The sequence below is a fragment of the Tamandua tetradactyla genome, chromosome 10 (assembly GCF_023851605.1).
Source record: "Tamandua tetradactyla isolate mTamTet1 chromosome 10, mTamTet1.pri, whole genome shotgun sequence".
Taxonomy (NCBI): Eukaryota; Metazoa; Chordata; class Mammalia; order Pilosa; family Myrmecophagidae; genus Tamandua; species Tamandua tetradactyla.
In genome coordinates this window covers 24,738,278-24,765,289 of record NC_135336.1, presented here as the reverse complement: position 1 = coordinate 24,765,289, position 27,012 = coordinate 24,738,278, and the positions used below count along the sequence as shown (strand labels likewise).

The 27,012-nt window shown below is 32.9% G+C and overlaps 1 protein-coding gene across 3 annotated transcripts in view; it reads left to right on the top strand.

Annotated features, from left to right (window-relative positions):
- Positions 1-27,012, top strand: part of STXBP5L (syntaxin binding protein 5L) — a 437,423-nt gene that overhangs the window by 154,686 nt on the left and 255,725 nt on the right. For all 3 annotated transcript variants that reach the window (XM_077118203.1, XM_077118202.1, XM_077118204.1), the window contains exons 8-9: positions 17,277-17,360; positions 21,403-21,526. In XM_077118203.1, coding sequence (XP_076974318.1) covers positions 17,277-17,360; positions 21,403-21,526 — 208 coding nt within the window. The remainder of the gene's footprint in view (positions 1-17,276; positions 17,361-21,402; positions 21,527-27,012) is intronic.

Sequence of the window (27,012 nt, the reverse complement as noted above, 5' to 3'; positions counted from 1 at the left end):
TCAGTTTCTCTCAGCCTTGTTTGTCTCTCAAACCCTTGGCTGCTTGTTTCACCTAAGATTTCGCAGGGTTAGTCAACTTCATGTCATACTGCTTTCTGAAGTTGACTGGCTCTGGCTCCTCCCTTTAATTCTTTATTTAGAAGATGAAGCACACCATAAGTTATTAGATCTGGCTTTTCTAACAGCTACTGAATGGGTCAGATGATACAACTTCAAAGTAAGTGGATATTTACTTCCTATGGAGAAAATCTTTATCAGTATTAGACAAGAGAGAAGAAATAAATTTCATCTCCCTTCTTCCCTCTGATTAGGCTATTCTGAGTTATGTTTTTTATACATAGACTATTAGAGACATTCTGTGAGACCAAGCAGATACACTTGCTATGTGACTTACTGTGTTTCTTCACTTCTAATGATATAATGGTTAGTGTGGTAATTTATCATCTTGCACTTACTGCTTTGCATTACTTCAATTTTCCTTCATTTTTGCATTCCTGAAATTGTACTTCACCATGAAGCAATAGCACTTAAGCCTTGCCTGAAGCTATTTTCTACAAAACCCTGGTTAAGACATTAGTTATCAGAAATATTCTAGATCAGTTTTAGCAAAAAATTGTATTGAGACACAACCACACTTATTCATTACCATATTGTCTATGGCTGCTTTCTTGCTATATGAACAAAGCTGAACAGTTGGTACAGAGATTATATTGTATTCAGGAGAAGGGAGAAAACAGCACAGTCATGTGACTTGCCATGTGGCAGAACAGTCAAGAATTGTGGGAAGCCAGTCTTCAAGAATAAATCATCACTTTGATGATGCCTTGATGTGGACATTTTCTTGGCCCTTAAGCTAATAAATTCCCATTGTTCAAGCCAAAACATTTATTGTATTTGTTTTTAAGAAGCCTTGGAAACTAAAACACCAACCTTTGTTCTGGGTATAGTTTTAAAAAAGTAAATTAAAAAAAAGTAAATTTTCCAAATTTTATGAATCAATTATAAAAGTGATAACTAAACCTGATAAAAGATTTCACAAAAAGAAAGCCATGGGTTTATTGGACTTATTAAATCAGTGGAAAGTACTAAATAAAATAGTACACAGAATCCAATAGCACATTAAAAAACAACACATTGTGACAAATGGAGTTTTATTCCAGGAATGCAAGGATGGTATATTGTTTTGTTAAAGCTACTGGAATGTGATATACCACAAATGGAACAGGAATTTATTAAGTTGCAAGGTTACAGTTCTAAGGCCATAAGAATGTCCAAACTAAGACATCGATGGAAAGACACCTTGACTCAAGAAAGGCTGATGGGTCCAGAACACCTCTGTTAGCTGGAAAGGCATGTGGCTGGCGTCTGCTGGGGTCTTTGGCTTCTGGTTTCAAACAGCTTCCCTGGGGGAGTTTTCTTTTTGCATCTCCAAATGCCTGGGTCTCCTGTTGGCTCTGTCAGCTCTATTGCTTCTGAACTTTCTCCAAAATTTTGCCCCTTCAAAGGACTCCAGTAAACTAATCAAGACACACTTTAATGGGTGGAGTCACAGCTTCATCTAATCAAAAGTTCACACCCTACAATACTGAATCAGGATTAATACATAATAGTTACAATCTGGGGACAGGCCATGGTGGCTCAGCAGGTAAGAGTGCTTGCCTGCCATGCCCAAGGACCTGGGTTAGGTTCCTAGTGCCTGCCCATGTAAAAAAAAAAAAAAGATAGAAATAGTTACAATCTGGCACAGATGGATACTATCAGTAAATCCATTTATATAATTTACATTGTTAATAGTTTAAGGGAAAAAAATGTGATCATCTCCATTGATGATGTAAGGGTCTCTGAATAAAATTTAATACCCATGGTATTTCTACTTCTAATTATGATAGACTATTTTGTTTCAGATCAGCGTTCCCACTTGGAGAACTAGAAAATTTAAGCAAAATATTTTTAAAAATATGTCTGAAGGCACCAGAGAGTGTCTAAGACACTGGGAATTTGTGGCCCCAAGATCCCAGAAATAGAGGAAACTCCTAAGAGGTGAACCAAACATTTTGCTACTTTGCCTATTTGAAAATATTGGCTGAAAGACCTAGTTGCTAAACACAAAGTGATTGGATAAGTGGCCAAGCAGAGTTTTATGGTTTCATGATACAGGAAGGTAAGGGGCATAAAAATGGAGTTCAGGGCCAATAAAAAATAAGGGGCTTTGGCAATCACAACAAGCTTTCAGTTGTGATATGCCATATGAATAAAATTGAACTGGAAATCTATGAGCCTTCTAAAAGACTGAAATCCTGGTTAACATTATCTCAGTCCTTTCGAGGATTAAGTTGATCTCTTAACATAATTGTCTAACAAAAGAAAAGACAAATCATTTTTGGAAGAAGAAAACTATCATTAGAGCCTCTAATTATTTCTACTGCCCCACGCCCACATATAGCCTCTATACTCAAATTAAAAATAATATCGTGTACTCAAAGATCAGAAGTCACCAAAAACTAATAAAACAGATTAGCAGACCGACAGGAGATTCAAATATCAGTAATCAAAATTTAAAATAACTGTGATTGAAATATTTAATAAACAAGAAAAAGATGGAGGTTTTCAGCAGAGAAGCAGAAAATATAATAGAAAAAATGAAAATTCCAGAATTGTAAAAATAAAAGAGAGAATTAGTGATGAGGAAAATAGGTCAGAAGAAAATATCCAAACTAAAGCATGGAGAGACAAAAAGATAAAGGGCACTTGGGATCTAGTGAAAAAAAAAATATATATGTAATACATAATTACACACATGCGTGCCCAGACACACATACAAACATACACATACAAACACACACACAAACACACACACACACAATATACTTGGAGTTCCAAAAAGAGAAGAGAGAGAGGATGAGATAGCAGCAGTACTTGAAGCACTAATAGATGGTAATATTACAAAACTGTTGAAAGATACCATAAATACAAGATGCGCTATTGGCCCAAAGCAGGAATAATAAAAAGTAAATTTTACCTAGGCACATTGAAGACAAAAAGAAAAATCTTAAAAGTAGTTGAACATAAAAAGAAAAAAAACCAATAAGACTAATAATAGACATCTCGATAGAAAAAAATGGAAAATGAGGACAATGGAATAATATTGTCAAAATGTTGGGAACAGAAGCAACTGCCTACACAGATCATTATACTCTACAAAAATATCCTTTCAAAATGTCATCAAATTTAAAAATTTCACTAATTACGATTTACAATAATTCATTAATAAGAAACCTGCACTAAAAACTGAAGGACTTCCCTAAGAAAATGAAATTGATCCATAATAAAAGAGATGTAATAATCCTAAATTTGTATACATTTAATAACATAGTTCTATACTGTATGGGCCATGTTCCTTTATATGATACCATGCTAACTGAAACTTGTGCATATCAGAGTGGTATTTTCACTTTGCATGGTTCCTTGTGTGTTTGGTGTGTATGTGTGATTTGGTAGAACTAAAATATATAAAGCAAATTTGAACTAAAAGGAAGTGTGCTCAAATCCACAATTATCAATAGAGATGTTAGCACAACTCTCCCAGTCACTGAGAGAGCAAGCAAAAATAAATAAGCAAATAAATAAATAATGAGAATAAACAAACTTTGAACAGCACGATTAACCAACCTAACTTAATAGAGATATATGGTGCAATCCACCCAACACCTGAAGACTACACATTATTTTGCAGTGGTTAATAAAATTGATTACTTTCCAAGTAGAAAACACGTGAACAAATTTCAGAGGATTCAAATAATACGCAGTATATTCTCTAACCACAGGATAATTTAACAAGACATCAACAAGAAAAAAAAAAAAAGGAAATCCCCCAATGCTTAGTAATAAGCACTACACTTGTGAATAATGTGTCAAAGAAGAAATCAGTATAAATTAGAAGTTTTTAAAATGAGATTACAATGGAAATAAGAGGTGTCAAAATGTTAACTGTTGCTAAAGTTGTACTTAGAGGGAAATTTATAGCTTTCATTGTGTTTATAAAAAGAGAAGAAAAGCTGAAAATCAGTTATCTCAGTATTCAACTCAGCAAATTAGAAAAATAGTGAATTGAACTAAAAATAGAGGAAAGGTTATAAAGATGAGATCAGACATTAATAGAAGTAAAAAATCAAGTATAGCACATTAGTAAAAATAAAGCTGATCACTTGAAAACACTAATAATTTTGATTCATCTTTGCCAAATGAACAAGAATAGAGAGATAGCACAAAAGGTCACACCAATTTGTTTTGATCTCAGGGATGCAAAGTTAACTTTTCGAAGTTACATAATTCACATATTATATAATAAAGGGGAAAATAACCTATGACCATAAAATTAGGTATATAAGAAGTGTTCAATAAAATACAACTCCCATTCATGATAAATTAAAATCTCTACAATAGGAAAAGACAGGAACTTTATTAACCTGAACTTCATTATTTTACCTAAAATTATGAAAATATCCTTTTTTGGTGAATTAATGAAAGTTTTCTTCCTGCAATCAGAAATACTAAGACAAAGATTCCTGTTGTATACCTCTTCTATTTAACATTTTTAAATGATCGTATTGTTGGAGAGGACGAGTAGGAATTGGAACTTTCATATGCAGCTTGCAAAAATGAAAACTGGTATAACCACTTTGGGTTTGGAAAACTGCTTAATAACATAAAGTTAGTTATGTTATTAGTTAATAACATAAACTAATCCACTCATACTCTGTGGATTAGTACCTACATGGCAAAAATGCATATACACATTCACCAAAAGACAAGTTTGTTCTAGAAGTATTATTGCATCACCTGTAGAATGAATAAATAAATTGTGGTAGTGTCATAGCAAACAGTGGAAACCATTACAGTAATAAAAAAGTGATGGATACAATAGCACAGATGTAATCTTGAGGATATTATGTTGAGTGAAATAAGCTAGACACCAAAGGACAAATATTACATGTTCTCACTGATATGAGAATTAATTATAATAAGCAAACTCACAGAGTTAAGAATAGAACATAGGTTACTAGGGGATAGAATAGTGGTAGAGAATGGGCAGCTGCTGCTTAATTTGGCAGAATTTCTATTAGGTTGATTGAAAGTTTGGAAATGCATAGTGGTAATCATAGCACATTATTGTGAAAGTAATTAATGGCACTTTATGTTTGTGAATGTGGTTGAAAAGGGTAAGTTTTGGATCGAATATATTACTAGAAGGAAAGTTAGAAGATAAAACATGGGACTGTGTAACAGTGAACTTTGGATGATGGACTGTGGTTATTAGTAAAAATAAAAGAATGTTCTTTCATGAATTATAACAAATGCACTACACTACTACAAGCTGTTAATAATGGATTTAGAATATGGAAAAAATTCACCTGATGTTAACTATGTACTATGGTTAGCAGTAATATTCTAATATTCTTTCATCAGTTGTAACAAAGATACCACACTAATGTAAAGTGTCAACAATGAGGAGGGGAGGTTATGGGAATGTTGTATTTTTTATGACTTTTCTGTAAACCTACCTTTTTTAATTAAAAAATATATTTATCAATGATGAAAAACATTATGCTAAGTTAGAGAAACAGGACAAAATATTACATATTGTATTATTCCATTTATATAAATTGTAAATATAAATAAATTTATAGAGTCAAAATTAGCTTGTGGTTATGTAAGACTGGGAAAGGATAGAGGACTTGAGAGGTGACTGCTAAGGGGTATGGGAATTTTCCTTTTTGGAGTAATGAAAATTTTCTAAAATTCATTGTGGTCTGAATGTACCACTCTGATTATACTAATAGCCATTGATTGTACACTTTTGATGGTTGTTTTGTATGTGAATATATCTCAATAAAAATGCTTTTTTAAAAAAACGAATGAATTACGGCTACATATATATTTAGAAATAGAAGCTAAACATAAAAGAATATGTAATGTATAATTCCATTTATATAACATTAAAAAACAGATGTAAGTAATCTGTAATGTTAGAAGTAAGCATAGTGGCCCCCTTTAGAGAAGACAGTGAGGATATTGAGAGGGTAAAGGCATTCAGTACCCCCTTGAGTTGATGGTATTGTTCCACTTTTTGACCTAGGTGGTGGTTTCATGGGTATGTTCCATTCATAATTCATTGACTACACATCTAGAATTTGTGTGCTTTTATCTAAGAATGTTATAGTTATATTTCAATAAAAATGAATATTAAAAATTAAACACCCATTCTTTTTATTGCAAATCCTTTATCTTTTTTTCTTAATTAATACTTTTGCTTACCCTTTACTTTTTTTTTTAACCTTATTGAGTGTTTATTTGCAGAAATGACTCTTTGATTACAGCAAACAGGGAAATGAACACACACTGATAACATAGCCTCAACTACAAATAAGAATGATTAGATCATGACCACTTCACCACTATATGCTCCTGCCCTGATTCCCAGAGATGTTGACGTGATCCTACAACTCTGTGTGTCACCATTACCTGCTCTTGATTTCAATTTTACCTTATTGGATTCCTTTCAATTATTTAGGTCTCTATGCCGATTGGTAAATTTAAATTCCCGAAGAAGAATTATAATATTATTCCCTGGTTTTCCAATTCCTTGACTAATTTTTCTCAGGATGAAAAATGATGAGCAAATTTCCTGAGAAATGCCAGGCAGGAATTTTACAAAGAATTACTGATTACCAGAGTAATCAAATCCTTGGCTTGGACTTATTGTATAGGACTTGTTGGAACTTCATGGGCCACAGTAGATTGTTAATTTTTTTCTAAAACTGTCTTTTATCACTTGAGTTACGTATTGCATATCTTCCTCCTCTGTTAAAATGAGAACAAAGGGAATACTGTTGGTAGCGGAGGGTGCACAGCGCCAATCTGCCAATTTATGGTAATTGCTGGTAATACTTTCTTTTTTCAGTACATACTGACTCTTTCAGTAACAGTATATTGTAATAATTCAGAGCATAGATGCCAGAGTCAGATAATCTTGGTTCAAATCCTTGCTCTACCCTTAATTCCTTTATGATCTTTGAGAAGTCACCTTTACTTTTTCATGTTATTTAAAAATGTTTTTTCCAGACAAACACTAATCCTCTCCCCCTTTTCCCATCTGCTGGTAACTTTGAATCTACTTTGTTATTTCTGAGAATTTGCTATTTCTGATCATCTATTATAAGTGATATCATACAATTTTAATTCTATATGCTTTGCTTATCTCACTGAGCATAATGTTTTCAAGGCCCTTTCATGTTACAGCATGTCTCACAACCTTATTCATTCTTATAGCTGAATACTATCCCCTTGTATATATATACCACATTTTGTTTATCCATTCATTTGTTGATAAACACATAGGCTATTTCTACCTTTTGGCTATTGTGAATAATGCTGCTATAAGCACAAATGCACAAATATCTGTTTGAGGCCCTGTTTTCGCTTTTTCTGGTTATATACCTAGAAGTGGAATTTAGGGGTCATATAGTAATTCTATATTTAACTTTTTGAGGAATCACCTTAATTGTTTTCCACAAGGGCTGCATTTCCAACCAAAAAGACACTGGAATTACAGTTTCTCCATATCCTTTCCAACACTTGTTAGTTTCTGTTTTGTTATTGTTTGTTTGTTTTTAATAATAGTCATTCTTGTGGGTATGAACTGGTATCTCATATGGTTTTGATTTTCATTTCCCTAATAGCTAATAATGTCCAGCCACTTTTCATATGCTTGTTAGCCATTTCTATAACTTCTTTGGATAAGTATCTGTTTAAGTCCTATACCCATTTTTGGGCTGTTTGTTGTTTTATTCCTGCATTGTGAAAGTTCTTTATATGTTCTGGATATTAAGTCCTTGTCTGATATATATTTTGCAACTATTTTCTTACATTCTTTAATTTGTCTTTTTTACTTTCTTGATAATGTCCTTTGCACCAAAGATTTTAATTTTGACAAAATCAAATATCAATTTCTTTTCATTTGTTGCCTGTGCTTTTGGTATTATATATAAGAAATTGCTGCTAAATCCAAGGTCATGAGTATTTTCCCCTATGCTATTTTGTAAGATTTTCATAGTTTTAGCTCTTATATTTAGGTATGTGGTATAAGGTGGGTCTAACGTCCTACTTTTGTAGGTCCTGAGTTTTCTCAGGACCATTTGTTCAAGAGACTATTTTTCCTCATTGCATATACTTAGCACCCTTGTAAAAATGAACTGAACCTTGTAAAAAAATGAACCCTTGTAGATATGTGTGTCTATTTCTAGACTTTCATTTCTGTTTCATTGGTCTACTTGTCTGTCTTTATGCCAGTATTACACAGTTTTGATTACTATAACTTTTTGGTACAATTTGAAATTGGAGAGTGTGAATCTTCTAACTTTATTTTTCGAAATTGCTTTGGATATTTGGGGTGGGGTTCTTTGTACTTCCATATGAATTTGAGGATTGGTATTTTCCCGTTTCTGAAATGAAAATTTGTAGGGTTTGCATTGAATCTTTAGATCACTTTGGGTGATACTGACATCATTAACTCTTCCAATACATGAATGTGAGATATCTTGCTCTTTATATAGGTGTTCTTTAATTTCATTCAGCAGTGTTTTGTAGTTTTCAGTGTACAAGTCTTTTATATCTTGGTTAAATTTCTTCCTAGATATTTTGTTCCTTTAGATTCTATTATAAATAGAATTTTCTTAATTTCCTCTTTGGATTGCTCGTTGATAGTATGTAGGAACATAGTGAATTTTATGTGTGGATCTTGTACCTTGCCACTTTGCTAAACTTGTCTATTAGCTCTAATAGGTTTATTGTATATTCTTATAGATTTTCTATATATGAGATCATGATGTCTGCAAATACAAATAGTTTTACTCCTTTCCCAATTTGGATACCTTTTATTTCTTTTAAATTCTTTTTGCCTAATTGCTCTGGCAAGAGATTCCAGTACAATATTGAATAGCAGTGGTGAAAGCAGGCATCCTTGTCTTGTTCCTGATCTTATGAAAAAAGATAAGTCATTCACCATCGAGTATGATATTAACTGCAGGTTTTTCTTTAGTGACTTTATTATGTTGAGAAAGTTTCCTTCTAGGACTAGTTTTCTCAAGTGTTTTTATCAAGGAAGGTGCTGAATTTTATCATTGAGATGATGATGTGGGTTTTTGTTTTTGTCTATGTAGTGTATCACCTTGATTATATATGTTGAACCACCCTTGCATTCCTGGGATGAATCCCACTTAGTTTATGGTGTCTAATCTTTTTGTATGTATATTGGATTTGGTTTGTTAGATATTATTGCGGATTTTTACATCTATATTCATAAGGGTGATTGGCCTGTAGTTTTCTTTTGTTGTCTTTATCAGGCTTTGGTCTGGGTAATGCTAGCTTCATAGAATGAAAGAGGAAATATTCCTTACTCTCAAAAGTTTTGAAAGAGCTTGAGAAGAATTGGTGTTAATTATTCTTTAAATGTTTGTTAGAATTCACTAGTGAAGCTGTCTGGCCCTGGACTTGTCTTTGGTGGAAGGGTTTGTATTGTTAATTCAATCTCTCTATTTCTTATAGGTCTATTGAGGTTTCCTATTTCAAAAAGAAAAAAGAGTCAGTTTGGGTAATTTGGGTACTTCTAGGAAATTTTCCATTTGCCTATATTTTCTAATTTTTTGGTGTACAGTTGTTCATAGTACTCTTTTATAAACCTTTATTTTAAAATTTCTGTAAGGCCATTGGTGATATCACCATTTTCATTTTTTTATTTCAGTTATTTTAATCTTTTATCTTTTTTTCTTTGTTAGTCTAGTTAAGGAATTGTCAGTTTTAATAACTTTTTTGGAGACTTTGTTCTCAACTGTTTTTCTATTCCCTATTTCATTTATGTATGCTCTAATCTTAATCATTTTTTTCCTTCTGCTAATTTAGGATTTACTTTATTTTTCTAGTTCTGAAATATGTTAGGGTATTTCTTATTTTCTGAGATTTCTTCTTTTTAAATATAGACATATAGCTATAAATTTCCCTCTCAGCAGTACCTTCACTGCATCTCATAAGTTTTGGTAAGTTGTATCCTTCTTTTAATTTATTTCCAAGTATTTTCTTTAACCTACTGATTGTTGTTTTACTTTTCTATGCTGCCTAAAGCAATACCATGAGGTGGTCCAACTTAAGCAATGAGAATTTATTAGCTTACAGTTAGAATCTGGGGAAATGTCCAAATCAAAGCATCATCAAGGCTATACTTTCTTCCCAAAGACTGGCTGCCGATGATCCTTGGCTCCTGTGCCACATGGCAAGGCACTTGGTAGCATCTGCTGAGCTTTTCCTTCTCTTTGTGGTTTCATTGGCTTCAGTTTCTTGGTTCTGTGACTTTTTTTCTTTCTCTCTGTATTCATTCTGTTTTTTAAGAACTCCAGTAATAAGATTAAGACCCATCCTGAATGAGGTGGGTGTGCTGGTTTGAAAGGATGTATGTACCCTAGAAAAGCCATGTTTTAATCCTAATCACATTTTATAAATCCAGCCATTTCTTCTAACCCCTATTCAGTACTGTATGTTTGAATCTGTAATTAGATCATCTCCCTGGAGTTGTGACTCAATCAAGAGTGGTTGTTAGAGCTGGATTAGGTGAAGACATATCCGTTTGGTTGGGTCTTGATTAGTTACTGGAATCCTGTAAGAGAGAACATTTAGAGAAAGCTGGAGATTCTGAGAGAGCAGAATGACGTAGCCATGAGAAGCAGAGAGTCTACCAGCCAGTGACCTTTGGAGATGAAGAAGGAAAATGCCTCCCAGGGAGCTTCCTGAAACAGGAAGCCAGGAGAGAAAGCTAACAGATGATGCTGTGTTCTCTATGTGCCTTTCCAGATGAGAGAGAAACCCTGACCATGCTCACCAGGTGCCTTCTCACTTGAGAGAGAAACCCTGAACTTCATCAACCTTCTTTTTTTTTTTTTTTTAACATGGGCAGGCACCAGGAATCAAACCCGGGTCCTCTGGCATAGCAGGCAAGCGTCCTTGCCTGCTGTGCCACTGTAGCCCACCCTTCATCGACCTTCTTCAACCAAAGTATCTATCTCTGGATACCTTAGATTGGATATTTCTATAGACTTGTTTTAATTGAGACATTTTCTCAGCCTTAGAACTGTAAACTAGTAACTTATTAAATTCCCCTTTTTAAAAGCCATTCCATTCTGGTATATTGCATTCCAGCAGCTAGCAAACTAGAACAGTGGGTCACACCTTAACTAAAGTAGCCCTACTTACAATGGGTTTACACCCACAGGAATGAATTTCATTTAAGAACATGTTTTAACTGGGGTACACAGTGCTTCAAACCACTGCAGTTGTTTAAGAATGTATTTAATTTCTAGATATTTATAAATTTTTCGGTTTTCCTTCTGTTCTTGATTTCTAGCTTCATTCCATTATAGTCAGAGAAGTTACTTTTTAGGATTTCAGTATTTTTTAATTTATTGAGACTTCTAGTGACCTAACATAAGGTTTGTCCTGAAGAATGGTCCATGTACACTTGAAGAAAATTGTATTTCTGAGGTTATTGAGTTCTATATATGTTTGTTAGATCTGCTTGGTTTATAATGTTGTTCATGTCCAATTGCCTTATTTTGATTTTTATGTCTAGATGTTCTATCCAGTTTCGAGCGTGGTGTATTGAAATCTCCAACTATTGCCAAAGAACTGTTTATATTTTCCTTCAAGTCTTTCAATGTTTGCTTTATATATTTTTGGGCCCCTGTTGTTAGGTATTGGCATATTATAAACTATAATTGACCCTTTAATCAATACATAATGCCTTACTTTGTCTCTTGTAACAGTTTTTTTTTAATTTAAAGTATATTTTGCCTGATATTAATGTTAACATATTAGTTTTTTTCCATTGTTCATTTTCAACATGTTTGTATCTTTGGTTCTAAGACAGGTCTGTTGTAAGAAGCATGTATCCATCCTATGAATTTCTGCCCTATGATGGCAGAGTTTAATCTATTACATTTAAAGAAATCACTGAGAAGATACAACTTTCTTCTGCTATTTGGCCAACTGTTTTTTGGAAGTCTTAATTTTTGTCTCTTCTTTTCTTTATGATGGCCATTTTGAATCATTTTTCATTTCCTTTTGTGTAGTTATTTTAGATAATTTCTTTATGGTTACTGTGAGGGTCATATTTAACATCCTATGTCTATACAGTTTAGTTTGGTTTGATACCAATTGGACTTCAGTAGCCTACACATATTCTATTCCTAAATCTCTTCATCCCTCCCTTTTATATTGTTCTTGTCACAAATTGCATTATTATACACTGTCCAATAATAAATGTTCATGCTTTTTTATGCAATTGACTTTTAAGCCATGAAGGAGTAAATGAAAGCATAATAAATAAAAAAGGTAATAATTATATATGCCCATTTAATTATTTAACACAGAGGTCTTTATTCTCTTTCAATTTTTGCTTGTTCAGAAATGTCTTAATTTCTCCCTCATTTTTTATTTATTTTTTTAACTTTTTTTATTAATTAAAAAAAATTAGCAAACAAAACATTTAGAAATCATTCCATTCTACATATATAATCAGTAATTCTTAATATCATCACATAGTTGCATATTCATCATTTCTTAGTACATTTGCATTGATTTAGAAAAAGAGATAAAAAGACAACAGAAAAGGAAATAAAATGATAATAGAGAAAAAAAAACTATACGTACCATACCCCTTACCCCTCCCTTTCATTTACCACTATTTCAAACTGAATTTATTTTAACATTTGTTCCCCCTATTATTTATTTTTATTCCGTATGTTCTATTCTTCTGTTGATATAATAGCTAAAAGGAGCATCAGACATAAGGTTTTCACATTCACAGAGTCTCATTGTGAAAGCCATATCATTGTTCAATCATCATCAAGAAACATGGCTACTGGAACACAGCACTACATTTTCAGGCAATTCCCTCCAGCCTCTCCACTACATCTTGAACAACAAGGTGATATCTACTTAATGCGTAAGAATAACCTCCAGGATAACCTCTCGACTCTGTTTGGAATCTCTCAGCCATTGACACTTTGTCTCATTTTACTCTTCCCCCTTTTGGTCGAGAAGTTTCTCTCAGTCTCTTGATGTTAATTCTCAGCTCATTCTAGGGTTTTTCTCAGTCCTTTGATGCTGAGTCTCAGCTCATTCCAGGATCTTTGTCCCATGTTGCCAGGAAGGTCCACACCCCTGGGAGTCATGTCCCACGCAGAGAGGGGGAGGGTGGTGAGACTGCTCATCATATTGGCTGGAGAGAGAGGCCACATCTGAGCAACAAAAGAGGCTCTCTTGGTCTCCCTCATTTTTTAAAGACAGATTTGCTGGTATATTATTCTTAGATAACTTTTTTTTTCTACTTCAACACTTTTCATATGTTCTCCTACTACCTCTGGCTTCCATGGTTTCTACTGAGAAATCAGTTGCTGCTCTTGTTAAGGATCTTTATATGTGATGTATTTTGTATTGCTTCTCTTGTTGTTTTTAGGATTCTGTCCTTGTACTTCCCATTTGACAGTTTGATTATAATGTGTCTCAGTGTATATCTCTTTGGGTTCCCCCTGCTTGGAATTCATTGAATATTTTGGATTTGTACATTCATATCTCTCATCAGATTTAGGAATTTTGCAGTTTTTATTTCATCTAATATTTTTCCTTTCCCTTTATCTCTCATTTCTCCTTCTGGGACTCCTATGATGTGAATATTGGTTTGCTTGCTGATGTCCCACAAGTTCCTCAGGCTTTGTTCTTTTTTTTCTTCTTTCTTTTGTCTTTCTGCTCCTCAAACTGGAAAGTTTTAATTGTCTTATCTTTAAATTCACTGATCCTCTTTTCTGCTTCTCCAGTCTGCTGTTGAACCTTTCAATTGAATTTTTTATTTCATTTATTTTACTTTTCAGCACCAGAATTTCCATTTGTTTCTTCTTTATAATTTTATCTAATCATTAAAGTTTTCATTTTGTTCATGTATTGTTTTCTCAATTACCTTTAGTTCTTTGTACCTGTTTTCCTTTATTACATTCATCTTATTTAAGAGAACTGATTTAAGATCCTTGATTAGTATTTCCCATGACTGAGCTTCTTCTGGGATAGTTTCTTTCAAATTATTTTATTCCTGTGACTTGTCCATATTTTTCAGTCTCCTTGTGAGTTTTATAATTTTAGTGTTGAGAAATGGACATTCTGAATACTACATTGTGATTACTCTGGAAATCTAGTTCTTCCATTCTGCAATCCACCAAAGGACAAGAAAAAAAAAAAGGAGTGACAAAAGAAAATTAAGGAAAGAAGGAGAGAGAAAAAATAAAAAAGAAAAGAATACTAGCAAAGAGATAGACCCTAACAAGAAAAAAAAAAGATGCACTGCCATTCCAAATTTCTCGATTTATGATCATGTGAAGCTGAAAGCTGCTGCTCTGGAGGTTGAAACCTAGGCCAGCGTCTATGCTCATCCTTTGGGAACCTGCCAAATCAAAAAAAGAAAAAATCAAGAAAGAGAAAAACTATCTAACTAATTGCTACTAGCATCTCTGCTGGGCCCTCAGACTATAAAACAAAAAATCCAACTGAAAACAAGGTACACTGCCTCTTTGTTTCCTAGTAGATGCTGATGTAAGACCAGAAGCTACCTCTGCCAAGAGGACTGAAATCTATTTTGCATGTAAGCTGTACCCTTAGGATCTTCCAGACTAAGAAACATCCATTCACAAAAGAAAGAAAACCACCACTACCAACAAAAAGATTTGGTGGTTTTTTACTTCCCAGTGGATGGTGATATGGGGCTAGATATGGCTACTGCCCAGAGAACCAACACCAAGACTAGAGTCTACCCTGAGCCCTGTGGAGTCTGCCAAACCTAGAAACATCATACACAAAACAGTGAAAAACAGCAAAAAGAAAAAAAAGGTGCATTGGCTTTTTGTGTCCTGATGGATACTGGTGGGAGACAAGAGCCGCTGTTGCCAAGAGGGCAAAACTAAGGCCAGTACCTATACTGGTCTTTCAGAAATTCCTTAGATCCTTTCTGGACCTTAGCTCCAACCCCAACTGTTCTAGTTTGCTAGCTGCAGGAATGCAACACACCAGAGACGGATTGGCTTTTAATAAAAGGGGATTTATTTTGTTAGTTCTTCAGAGGAAAGGCAGCTAACTTTCCACTGAGGTTCTTTCTTATGTGGGAAGGCACAGGATAGTCTCTGCTGGCCTTCTCTCCAGACCCCTGGGTTCCAACAACTTTCCCCGGGGTGATTTCTTTCTGCATCTCCAAAGGCCTGGGCTGAGCTGTGAGTGCTGAGATGAGGAATGCTGAGCTGCTTGGCTGTGCTATGTTGTGCTTTCTCATTTAAGCAATAGCCAATTAAGTCAAACATCATTCATTGCAGCAGGCATGCCTCCTAACCGACTGCAGATGTAAATCAGCAACAGATGAGGTTCACCTACCATTGGCTCATGACCACAGCAACAGAACTAGGTGCCTTCACCTGGCCAAATTGACAACTGAATCTAACTACCACACCAACTTTTGGAGGACAAGGTTTCCTCTTCCTACTGTGGGTCTGAGTAGCCACTTCCAGAATCTGGATTGCTTACACAGCTGTTTCTATAGCTGCTGCCACAGAGCTGAAAAGTGGGAGATGGTCCCTGATTTGCCCTTTCACTTAAAAAAGCTGAACTCTCAGCAATCTCTTAGTTCTCTTTACACTCTGTAGCTACCTCAATATTTTATTCAGGTTATTGGTGTTTTCTTGTTTAGTGAGATTTTTCCAAACATTTTGGACTTATTGGAATCGGCTTTATCATTTCATCAGTTTCTTTGGTTTATAAAAAGATTTGATTTGAAGTTTAAAAACATCTTAAAATACAGTATTTATGAATATATAAATTTCTTTTGAGGAATATTTATTTAAAATATATATAATTTAGACATTTTTTATTTTTAGAAAATCATACATGCTGTTTATTTCAGTTGGTATGTAAATACTCAACTTTTTTGTCAAATCCTTATTATGATAAAAATTGTGTCAAAAAAAGATATATTGTGTCTGGTTATTAAAAAATCTTTAAGTAAATGTTATAGCTTCAAAAATAAATATACATTGCCTTCATGATGTGATATTTAGAATTATTGTATATTTCCAGTTAAAACTACCAGCTGGCTTATTTTTGTGATTTTGGGGGGGTTCAGTTATACAATATTAAGGTAAGATATAAGATTTTAGGAGGCTGTATAAGGGAAGTTATAATCACTACCATATTTTCTGTTTTCTAACACTTTTTTTGTAATGAAAACATGTTTATATACTATATAAGAATTTTCATTAAAAGGTAATAAGGGGACGGGCCATGGTGACTCAGCAGGCAGAGTTCTCGCCTGCCATGCTGGAGACCTGGGTTTGATTCCCGGTGCCTGCCCATACCAAAAAAAAAAAAAAAAAGAGGTAACAAGGGACTTCAAGTAAATCATCTTGAGGCAATATTACCATCATTTTAACATTAGCCTATTTTATCCTTCCTGTTTTTACTAATGATAGATTAAATTTTAAAAAATGTAGCTATATATAACTCAGAATCACACAACAGTAAAAATCATTAGCGTGGCTAGCAGCATTTATTTAGCTGAATGACTGACTCTTAAAATGGTCATCTTATAATCATTACCTATTCCTAACTGATTCTATTTTTTTTTCCCATTACTGATCAAATCACTCTGATTCAATTTTAAAAGGAAGACTGTACATTTGTTAATTACCTTATTTTTTATTTAAAAATAGAATTTGAAATAAATATCAACTATTCTGAGAGCTTATAAACCACCAGTTTAAAACACTGACTTAAGCCAATGAGAATATAGAATTGGATATATAGAATTTTGAAGCCAAATCCTATATAATCTTATTACTTTTCTACCCCGTTTTTTTTGCCCCAGTTTTCTCACTCATTTTTATATTGTGTCGTATTTATATGCTTACTTAATTCCTCTTTGAAATGAGGCAGAGTTCATTGGTAAATGTTTATATTGAAGCGGTTTGTCAATTTCTTAATTTAGGAAGTCTATATTCAAGTCCTAGAAAAATTGGTATTCTAAATAAAGTTGTATTACATGGTATGTTATTACTTGACGTGTTTTAACATGAAATTTTATTGGAAACAGGCTAAAATTAATGTTAGTTAATTAAGAAAATGATTGTTCTAATGTTTTCCAGCTGCTAATAGGTTATGAAAATGGTACTGTAGTACTGTGGGATTTGAAATCTAAAAGAGCAGAACTGAGAGTTTATTATGATGAGGTAAGTGATTTCTACTGAAATATTTGAAAAACGGTCTTGTAACTATGTACCTTTAAGCTTTGTAATTTTCCAATATTTTTATTATTGGATAACTGCCTGATTCTGACCCAGTGCCTCACACTATCTTTTGGTATTTGCACACATTCCAACTCTGGATTATTCTTCTGAATGGAAATTCCATCTAAACTACTTATTTCTGGGCCCTCCTTGGAATCTTATATACTTTGATGCCTTCACCTATGCTGTAAGCTCTACTTTGTTTCAACTTCTTTTCCTTTCTCTAGTTACTGTGCTATGCCTTGCCTCACTGTACTTATTTATTATCTCTAAAGACACTATTACATACTTTCCTTAGGAAATTTTGTTTTCTGGGGCAGAAAGGTTAAATGGTCAGTTTGAAAGCCTTACCTTTTAATATTTGTCTTCTTAGACAAATAAGAGATATTTTTATTTGTCTAATAAACAGATATTTTATAAATGGTAATTGCCACTAATAAATGAATCAGATTATTTTTCACCAATCATGAACAAATTACCTATGATTGATGAAAAATAATCTGGCAAGTGATGTCATATAATTATGTTGTTTAGGATGAATTTATAAGGCATTTGAATCTCAGGGAAAAAATAGTTAATAAGGAGTTAAGCCAGGATTGTCCTTTTCATAAGTATATAATGTATAAGGATGGAGACTAGAGATTGCTCTTTCTCTCAGGACTAGCATTTGTTTAAGAGTCCAAATATCATCTGAGTATTTTGTCATGTGGGAATAGAGTAGAACATCTAAAAATCCAGAGAACAATACTAAATCAACAGGTTTTCCTATAGCCTCCAACCTGAGAAAGTGAGCAAGTTTGCAATGAAATGTTTAAGTAAGGACTAATAATGTTTTAAGTTATTAGAATATCACATTATCTACTTTATACTTAGAAATTATTTTAAATATTGATTTGTATGATATATAGTATGTATATATTTATCATCTATTTACTTTTGTCCTATCATTTTAATTGAAATAATTATTTACTTCATTTTACTGCCAAAACTTTCAAACTTTCCTCAGCACTTTACTTCTTATATCTAGAAACCACTCCAAACACTTTTCTGAGATAATTTCTTATAATTGCCAGTGTTATCCTCATTATTCTACACGGTGACACTTTTATAGTCTTTAAGTTCCTCACTTATCTGCAGCTCTGCATCTGCCCTTCTTTCTTCAAATGTGTCCTTTCCTTGTCTTTTTTTTCTACCATCTTGTTCATCCCTTCTTTCTCCATTACTGATTCTTTTCTTAGCTCTCCTTTAAATTATAGATACTCTTCAGGGTTGTGTTTTCACCAAAATCACATGTATGTTCATAATCCCCTCCCATCATTTCAAACATTCCTTTATACTAATAAATTTTAAATTTATATATCTCTAACCCTTACCTCTCTCCTGAGCTCTAGATCCAAATATCTAACAGCCTTTTAAATAAGTCTAGTTAAATGTCCCATTAGCACTTAATTCATTTTTGAAGATTGGAACCTCCTTTTATGTTCTCTCTTTCAAGTTTTAAGTTTTGATTAATAATTTAGTTTACATTTCTCAGAATCATATTTGACTCTTCTTCATATATCATATTCAATCAGTTTTCATTATTTTTTATTGCCTTTATATTGTTTCCCTCTCCTCTCTTTTTTTCATTCCCATTTCCAGTGTCCTATTTTAGGTTGTAATCTTTTGTCTGGAAAGTATAAGTACCACTTAATTAGTTACTTTTCCTCTGATGTCTTAGCTTTCAATATTCTTCACTACTAAGATTATTGTTTTAGAATGTAGTCACATCATGTAATTCTCCCCCTTAGATTCTTTGAGTGACTCCCAGTTGCCAACAGTACAAAGTCCATATTCCTTGATAAAGAATTTAAGACCCTAGTTCTTTTCTTTGAAATTCAGTTTACTACATACTTTCACACACTCCCTGTATTTCAGATATTTTAAACATTATCTCCTAAACACAACACTTTTTTTTCCCACTCCCAAGCCTTTATTCCTGCTAATTTCTTATCATAAGCACCCTTCTTTTTTCTTCTGTATATCAAAAAAATATCTTTAACCATTTTAAAGCTATTTAGACTATCAGACTAGCCCTATGATGAATAGCCATTGATGGACTGGGAGTTTTGTCTTATGAATTAGAGATTATTTCAGAAATAACTATATGAATTTTTTATTTCCACATTCATTGTGAAACTTTTGTTCATCATATCAGCACTCTTTAAATACTCTTTCACAGAGAAGTCCCCCAGAGTTTGGCATAAGGAAAATCTTCTATCTTTAAACATTTTTTCTTAAATTAGTCGTATATGTTTTTTTTCAGTGAACCTGTTCAGTTCTTTTTTAAAGTAAATGAGTAGGACATAATCAAATAGAAATTGAGTATTTATCCATCAAATCATATCAAATGTTAACTCTGTCAACTTTTGAAATGTACTAGTAGACGTCCTCTTCTATAATAGCAAATTAGTTTTACATACTTACTCTTCAGTACAATATTTATACTTCTTTTATACTACATACTTATTTGGCTTTATATTATAGCCATTATTTATATATGTGCTTTATCCTGTAGGCAGATAAATAAATTAAATTCGATGGGATTGGGGACTTTTTCTCTGCCCCTCTCCTATATTGGTGGCAAAGAAGTTTGGGAGAATTTGGTAAATTGACTGGGGTTCATCAGGCATGAAGAAGTGACATTTTCCTTAAACCACCTATGGAAGGGAGAAGAAATAAGCAGAAGAGAAGAAAAGAAGAGTTTATCTTTCTTCTAACTGCCCCTGATGGACCCTGGCACAAATTAAGTTTTTGCCCAGTAATAGAGGCCAGGGTAAGAGAAAACACAAGCTTCCAGGATTTCATGTTGCTTTTTCCATTAAATCAAATCTTATTTACCTTTTGATACACAACTCATATCCTATTTCCTTTATGATATCTTTAATGATTATTCTAGCGATCAGTTTTCTACAACTTTAATAATACTTACCGTTTGACATTTAGTTATATATTTTATTTATATCAGTCTTCTCTCTCACTGATTTTTAAGTTCCTTTAAACAAAGGATCACATTGTGTATATCTGGCCAGTTTTTATGTCTTGCTAGAACTTCAGTCACGTTGCCCAAATTCCAAATAGTTGATTAATTAAGAAAGAATACAAAGGGGGGGGCAGATATAGATGATGACATTAATTACTTATTCAATAGCTATTTATTTCTTACCTACTTTTTGCAAGATACTTTGTTAGCACAAGTTTTGGGGCAATGGGATAATTATTTTAGAATCTCATCCACAACTAAACAGTAAGCTTGAAAATATTAAAAATATGAAACCCTTTTTGCTTTAAATTGATTTAAATTCTATATGTTAGCAGTAATATAGTATTATGATTTAAAACATGGGTTTTGTAGCTAGACTTTGCTTTGAGTTACATGAGTAGAGCAAATTTATCAATCTCTGTAAGCCTATTTCACCATGTGTAAATTGGAAAAACTAATACCTATTTTATAGGAGCAAATTATATAATAGACACACTGTGCTTACCAGAAGTTCTGGCATTATATTAAGCCCTCAGTAGCTCTTATTTGAAAGGTTTTCTTAAATTAGCTACTTTAAGTGGAAATAATCACAAGAAATCATCTTCTGATAACCTTGCCTTTATCTCTATGTAAAGAATTTTTCAAAGAAGCACCATAGTATACAGGAAAGGCATAAGATTTACAACCAACAGTCCTGTATTCAAAGTTCTGGTTCCTCTATTACTTATAGGTGATATTAGTAACTTTTCTTTTATCTCAGGAGATGACTTTTATACCCTTTTATGAACCAATGGAGGATTGAAGCCTAAAATAGTCTAATGATCTGGGTTAGAAAAAGCACATCACATATTTCTTAAGTGTTATTACTATCGTAATTTTCTGTCAGGATATTTTTCTTTTGGACTATGGAATGATGTAATGTATCTCCTTTTTTCCCTTTACTTACTTTTGTTATTTTATTAGGCTATTCATTCAATTGATTGGCATCATGAGGGCAAACAGTTCATGTGCAGCCATTCAGATGGTAGCTTGACTTTATGGAACCTGAAAAGTCCAAGTCGCCCTTTCCAGACCACAATTCCACATGGTAAGATGTATGCTTTCAAAAGAAATAAACATTGAGATATAATGCCTTGAATTGAAGTAGGAGAGGTCGTATCAGTGTGTTTAGTAGACACAGGTGATAGGATGTGGCTTCTGGTTCTAAATACATCTTTATACCTCTTTCAGACCTCCACATTATGCCTCCAGATTTCTAGTTTCCTTCTTCCTGCCCATCTGCTTTACCACGGTATAAGCTATACTTACTATATAGAGGCCTTCCCACCAAAAGTGGGTAATGGAAGGTTGAGGTATCTGAAACCAAATATAAATATGAAATTTGATCAGTTTTAAGAGTTGAGGAACAAATGAGATAATGGCACTATATAGATCTCACTTTCATACTTAATTCCTATGCTATCTTACAGGCTGTTTTGTTTTCTACATTTGCCTATTTATTTTCATTTCTGCATTTGATTCCACTAAATTATGAGACATGTGGGGGTTTTAGGTTGTATTTATTATCTTCCGCATTAAAAAAGGGAGTTTTAAGATTTATGCAGAACCTGTCTACTATACTGGAAAGAAAAAAAAATTAAATTTTATGAATATATATAATTCAGATGCCATATTATTCAAAGAGTATTGATGATGTGCTGAGTTCCATGTTTACCTAACACCATAGGTTGTCAGAATAGAGAAGTCAAAACAACAGTTAATCAAATGCGTTATATTTCATAATTTCTGAGCATTTGTTATAATGTCACTTTTAGAAAATAGTGGTATATTTTATATATGGATGATCTATAGATCTACATAGTTTTTTACAATCATACTAGCTCATGTTGTGAGCTTTTTTCTTTTATCATATTTAGATTTTTTCATCTGCAAATGATTAAATTATTATAACATTTAACCTAAATATTTTACTTGGAAGTTACTTTATATTCAGGTGCTTGCATAGAGATGCTTTATTTAGAAATTGCCATTATGGAAACCCGGATAGATAATCGTTATATATGTCATTCAGTAATAACTATTTGTCTTTGCCTCTATGGTAGTTCTCCCTCCCAAAAAGTCACCCTAGGCCTATGTCTTTTATATACAAAAGTTTAATATAATTTATTTATGATTTTTCTATTTACTTTTATTCTTCTTAAAAATCAACTTCTATGGAAGTACTTTTTTTACTTGATTGGATTTTTAGTAATTTACATACGTGCTATGCCATATCCGTATTTGCTTTTATCAGTTTGGATTATTTTCTGCAATTCTGTCTTCCTATTGAAAGAGATAAAGTTCTGTTAATAGGTTGTTGAGAACATCAGCATCTGTGTCTCTCATAGCCACACATCAGATTAAATTCTGGATGCCTCACCATGACATAATCCAATACCAGTGATTTTGATCACAGGGGCATCCATTGTCATGAAAACTCCATTCTTTCAGTTTTTTTAATCCCCGTCTTCTTAAGTTGGACAATGAAATAGTTTTCTAGTTTTTTTCTTTTCTAACTTAACATTTTTCTCTAAGTATCACTTTAGCTGTATCCGTTAAGTTTTGATACGTAATATTTTATTAATTTTCAGTTTGAGGCATTTTCTAATTCTTGATTTTTCTCTTGACCTATGAGTGACTTAGACATGTTTTTTGGATTTCCAAACGTGCTTTTTATTATGCTTTAAATTAATTGTAGCTAGAGAATGTGGCATGATACTAGTTGTATAAAATTTACTTCAGTAAAAGTCACCTTTCTTTATACATAGTACTGAGTCAATTACCATAAAGTTCCAAGTATACTTGGGAAGAATGTTTATTTCCTAATTGCATAAAACTCAAACTTGAAATTGTTTTTCACATTGTGCTGTTCAAATCTTTGCTAAGTTTCTATTTGATTTTTCAGTTAAGATAGAGGTAAATTAAAATCTCTTATTATGATGGATTATTCCTTGTAATTCTGTTCATTTCTGCTTTATATACTTTAACTATCAAATAGCTCAAGGTGGTTGGTAATGGTAATCAGATCCTCTCTAATTTTACTGTTATTTTCTGGTGCTTTCAATTGATGAGAGAGTAGTATTAAAATGCTTTCCCTCAATTGTAGAGTTGTCTATTTCTTTCTTGAGTTCTGTTAATTTTTGCATAATGTATTCTGAAGTACTATAATTAGGTATGCACACATTTGTGATTGTTATTCTTCTTGATAAGTTGACCCTTTGATTACTAAGAGATGATCAACTTTATTTCTGGTAATACTCTTGTCTTGAAGTGTATTTTATCTAATGTTAATATTTTCACTCTAGCCTTCTTTTACTTACAGTTTTCGTGGCATAAGCTTCTACATCCATTTACTGTCAATCTATCTGTGTCTTTATATATAAAACATGTCTGTTTTAGAGAGCATATAATTCAGTCTTCTATCTTTTAGTTGAACTTGTTTAGTCCCTTAATAGTAAATGTCCTTATTAATAAGGTTGGATTTAGGTCTACCCCCCATTTATTATGTGTTTTCTATTCATCACATAATTTTTTGCTCCCCTTCCCCCCACACACACCTTTTGAAGTATTGGGTTAGTTTTATAAGAATGATTTACACATTGACTCTTTAACTTTACTTTTTTTTTTTTTTGCATGGATAGGCACCAGGAATCGAACCCAGTTCTCTGGCATGGCAGGTGAGAACTCTACCTGCTAAGCCACTGTGGCCTGCCTTGCACTTCACATATTTTAATGGGTTTTTCTAGGGATTACAATATACTTCCTTAATGTTACCCAGTCTTTTAGAAGAAACACTGTAGCACTTCACCTAAAATGTAAAATCTTGAGTATAGGTCTATTTGCCTTCACTGTCTTTCATGCTATATTTACATAATTTACATCTACATACATTATAGATCTCAAAAGACAATGTTCTCATTTTCGCTCTAAAGAATAATAATTATTTTTAGGAGGAAAAATAATGTTTAGTATGTTCTCTGATATTTATAATTTTCTATGCTCTCTGTTCCTGAAGAGGGAAGAATATCATTTAGCATTTCTTGTGATGCAGATCTGGTGGAAGTGAATTCTTTCAGCTTTCCTTTATCTAAAAATTACCTTTTTGTTTTCATTCTTGAAGGCTGTTTTAGGATTCTAGTTTGACAGGGGAGGATTTTGTTGTTTTTTTAAAGTGCTAAGCACTTCTCTGTCTCTGGATTCCTCAGTTTCTGAATGACAAATCTGTGGATATTTAGTTTTGGTACCTCTGTATATAAGGTCTCATTTTTCTCTGATATTTTCAAATTTTTCTCTCCACTTTAAAATTTTTAACAACTCGACTATCTTATGCCTAGGTTTAGTTTCTTTTAGTTTATCCTGCTCTAGGATTCTATTCACCTTTTAAATTTATGAATTTATAAATTTTTCAGAATTTGGGAAGTTCTCAGGCACTATTTCTTCAAATATTTTTTTCTGTTTCAGTCTATCTCTTTTCTCCCTTTCTAGGACAACAGTTTCCCATTTGTTAGAATTTTTGTTATAGTCCCACATGCTTCTGATCCTGTTTTTTTGTTAATAATTTTTCTTTCTGATTTTCAAATAAGTAATTCTTGTTAATCTATCATCAATTTCACTGATCCTTTCCTCTCTCATCTCCATATTGCTATTGCTATTAAGCTATTTCAGACATATTTTCCATTGATATTAAACCCATAATTTATTTCAGACATATTTTCCATTATTTTTTAATACTTTCTATTTCTGCTGAGATTTTCTCTTTTCATTAAGAGTGCATTTTTCTTTACCTCTTCAAACATAGTTTTAATAGCTATAGTTAAATCCTTGTGTGATAATACCAACATCTTGTTTATCTCATAGAGTTGGCCTCCATTTGTAAAAATGGCTTATTATTTAACTGCTCTTTTTTCGTATGACTAGCAACTTGGATTGTATCATGCATATTGTGGATGTTATGCTGTGTATCCTATAGAATATATTTTATAGGGTCTTTTTGTCTCCCTATTCTTCCCTAGCTGTGTGTTTCCTAAACTGGGGAACCCAATCTAGAAGTACTGCATTATTTTTGGAGAAATTAGAATTTTCTGTACTGGCCTGGAGCTTAGGATCACTGACAGTGGGGGGATAAGAGGGAAATGGCCACAGCTAATGAGGGTAGATCAGTACCAGTTTCATCTACAATATGACTATGCTGGTGTTATCTTGTCGTTGCTGGTTTCTGCTGATGTTGGAGACATTGATTTTCTTTTCAAGGTAAATCATAATGGTTTTAAATATGTATTCTTCAGCCACAATGCCCTCAGCTGAACACACATATATACACATCCATATGTGTCCACATGTGCGTACACACATACATGCACACCACAACACATATTTACAGGCATTATCTTAAACCAAATCCTATCAAAGTATGTAATAGTAAAATGGTTCTCTCCCATTACACAGAAACAGGGCATGGATATCTATAATCACCACTGTTACCTAACATTTTCCTGAAATACTAGTCAATTACTCTTGAAAAAAAAATATTTAAACATTTAGAAAAAGAATTTCAAATTCTTTCTTTTCAGTAATGCAATTTCACTTCAAAAAAACAAAAACTACTAGGAAAACTATTAAGAATGACTAGAGAATTCTGGATGCAAAACAAAATATAATGGATGTATAGAAGCATTCTAAAAAACACTAACAAAAATACCAGAGATAAACCTTAAAATAAATGTGAAGTATTAGTTCTACTATGGGAAAAAAATAAGGCTTGAACAAATGAAAAATATACCCTATGCTTGAATAGGTAGGTTGTATACTGTAATGATGTTAATTTTCCACATATTTATCCATATATTTAATTAGTTGCTAAATTCTAGTTTGTAAGCTCTCAGAATGTGATATATGAGAAATGGAGCAGCTTTTAAAAGGGGAAACTTATTAAGTTGCAAGTTTATAGTTCTAAGGCTGTAAAAATGTCCAAATTAAGGCATTCAGAGAAAGATACCTTGGTTCAAGAAGGCCGATGATGTTTAGGGTTTCTCTCTCAGCTGCAAAGGCACATGGTGATGTCTGCTAGCTTTCTCTCCAGGCTTCTTCATTGGCTTCTCCAGGGGTGTTTTCTCTCTTCATATCCAACGGTCTCTGGCTCTCTTAGCTCTGGTGGCTCTAAAGCTTTTTCCAAAATGGTTCCCCCTTAAAGGACTGCTTAAAGGTTGCTTAAAGTAAGCAACCCCCTCTTGAATGGGTGAAATAAATCTCCATGGAAACTATCTAATCAAAAGCTACCACCCACAACTGAATGGATCACGTCTCCCTTGGAAACAATCAAAAAGAGATCCCACCCAGCAATATTGAATAAGGATTAAATAACATGACTTTTCTGGGGTACATAATAGCTTCAAACTGGCAGTTGCCAAGGAAAATAATAACAGGGTTTTTATTAGATAAGCTAATATATAGCAAAAATAAACAAGAAAATAGGAATATTATTTAAACATGAATAATGAACTTCAATTAAAAGCAGTTTGGAAAGTTAGATTCCCT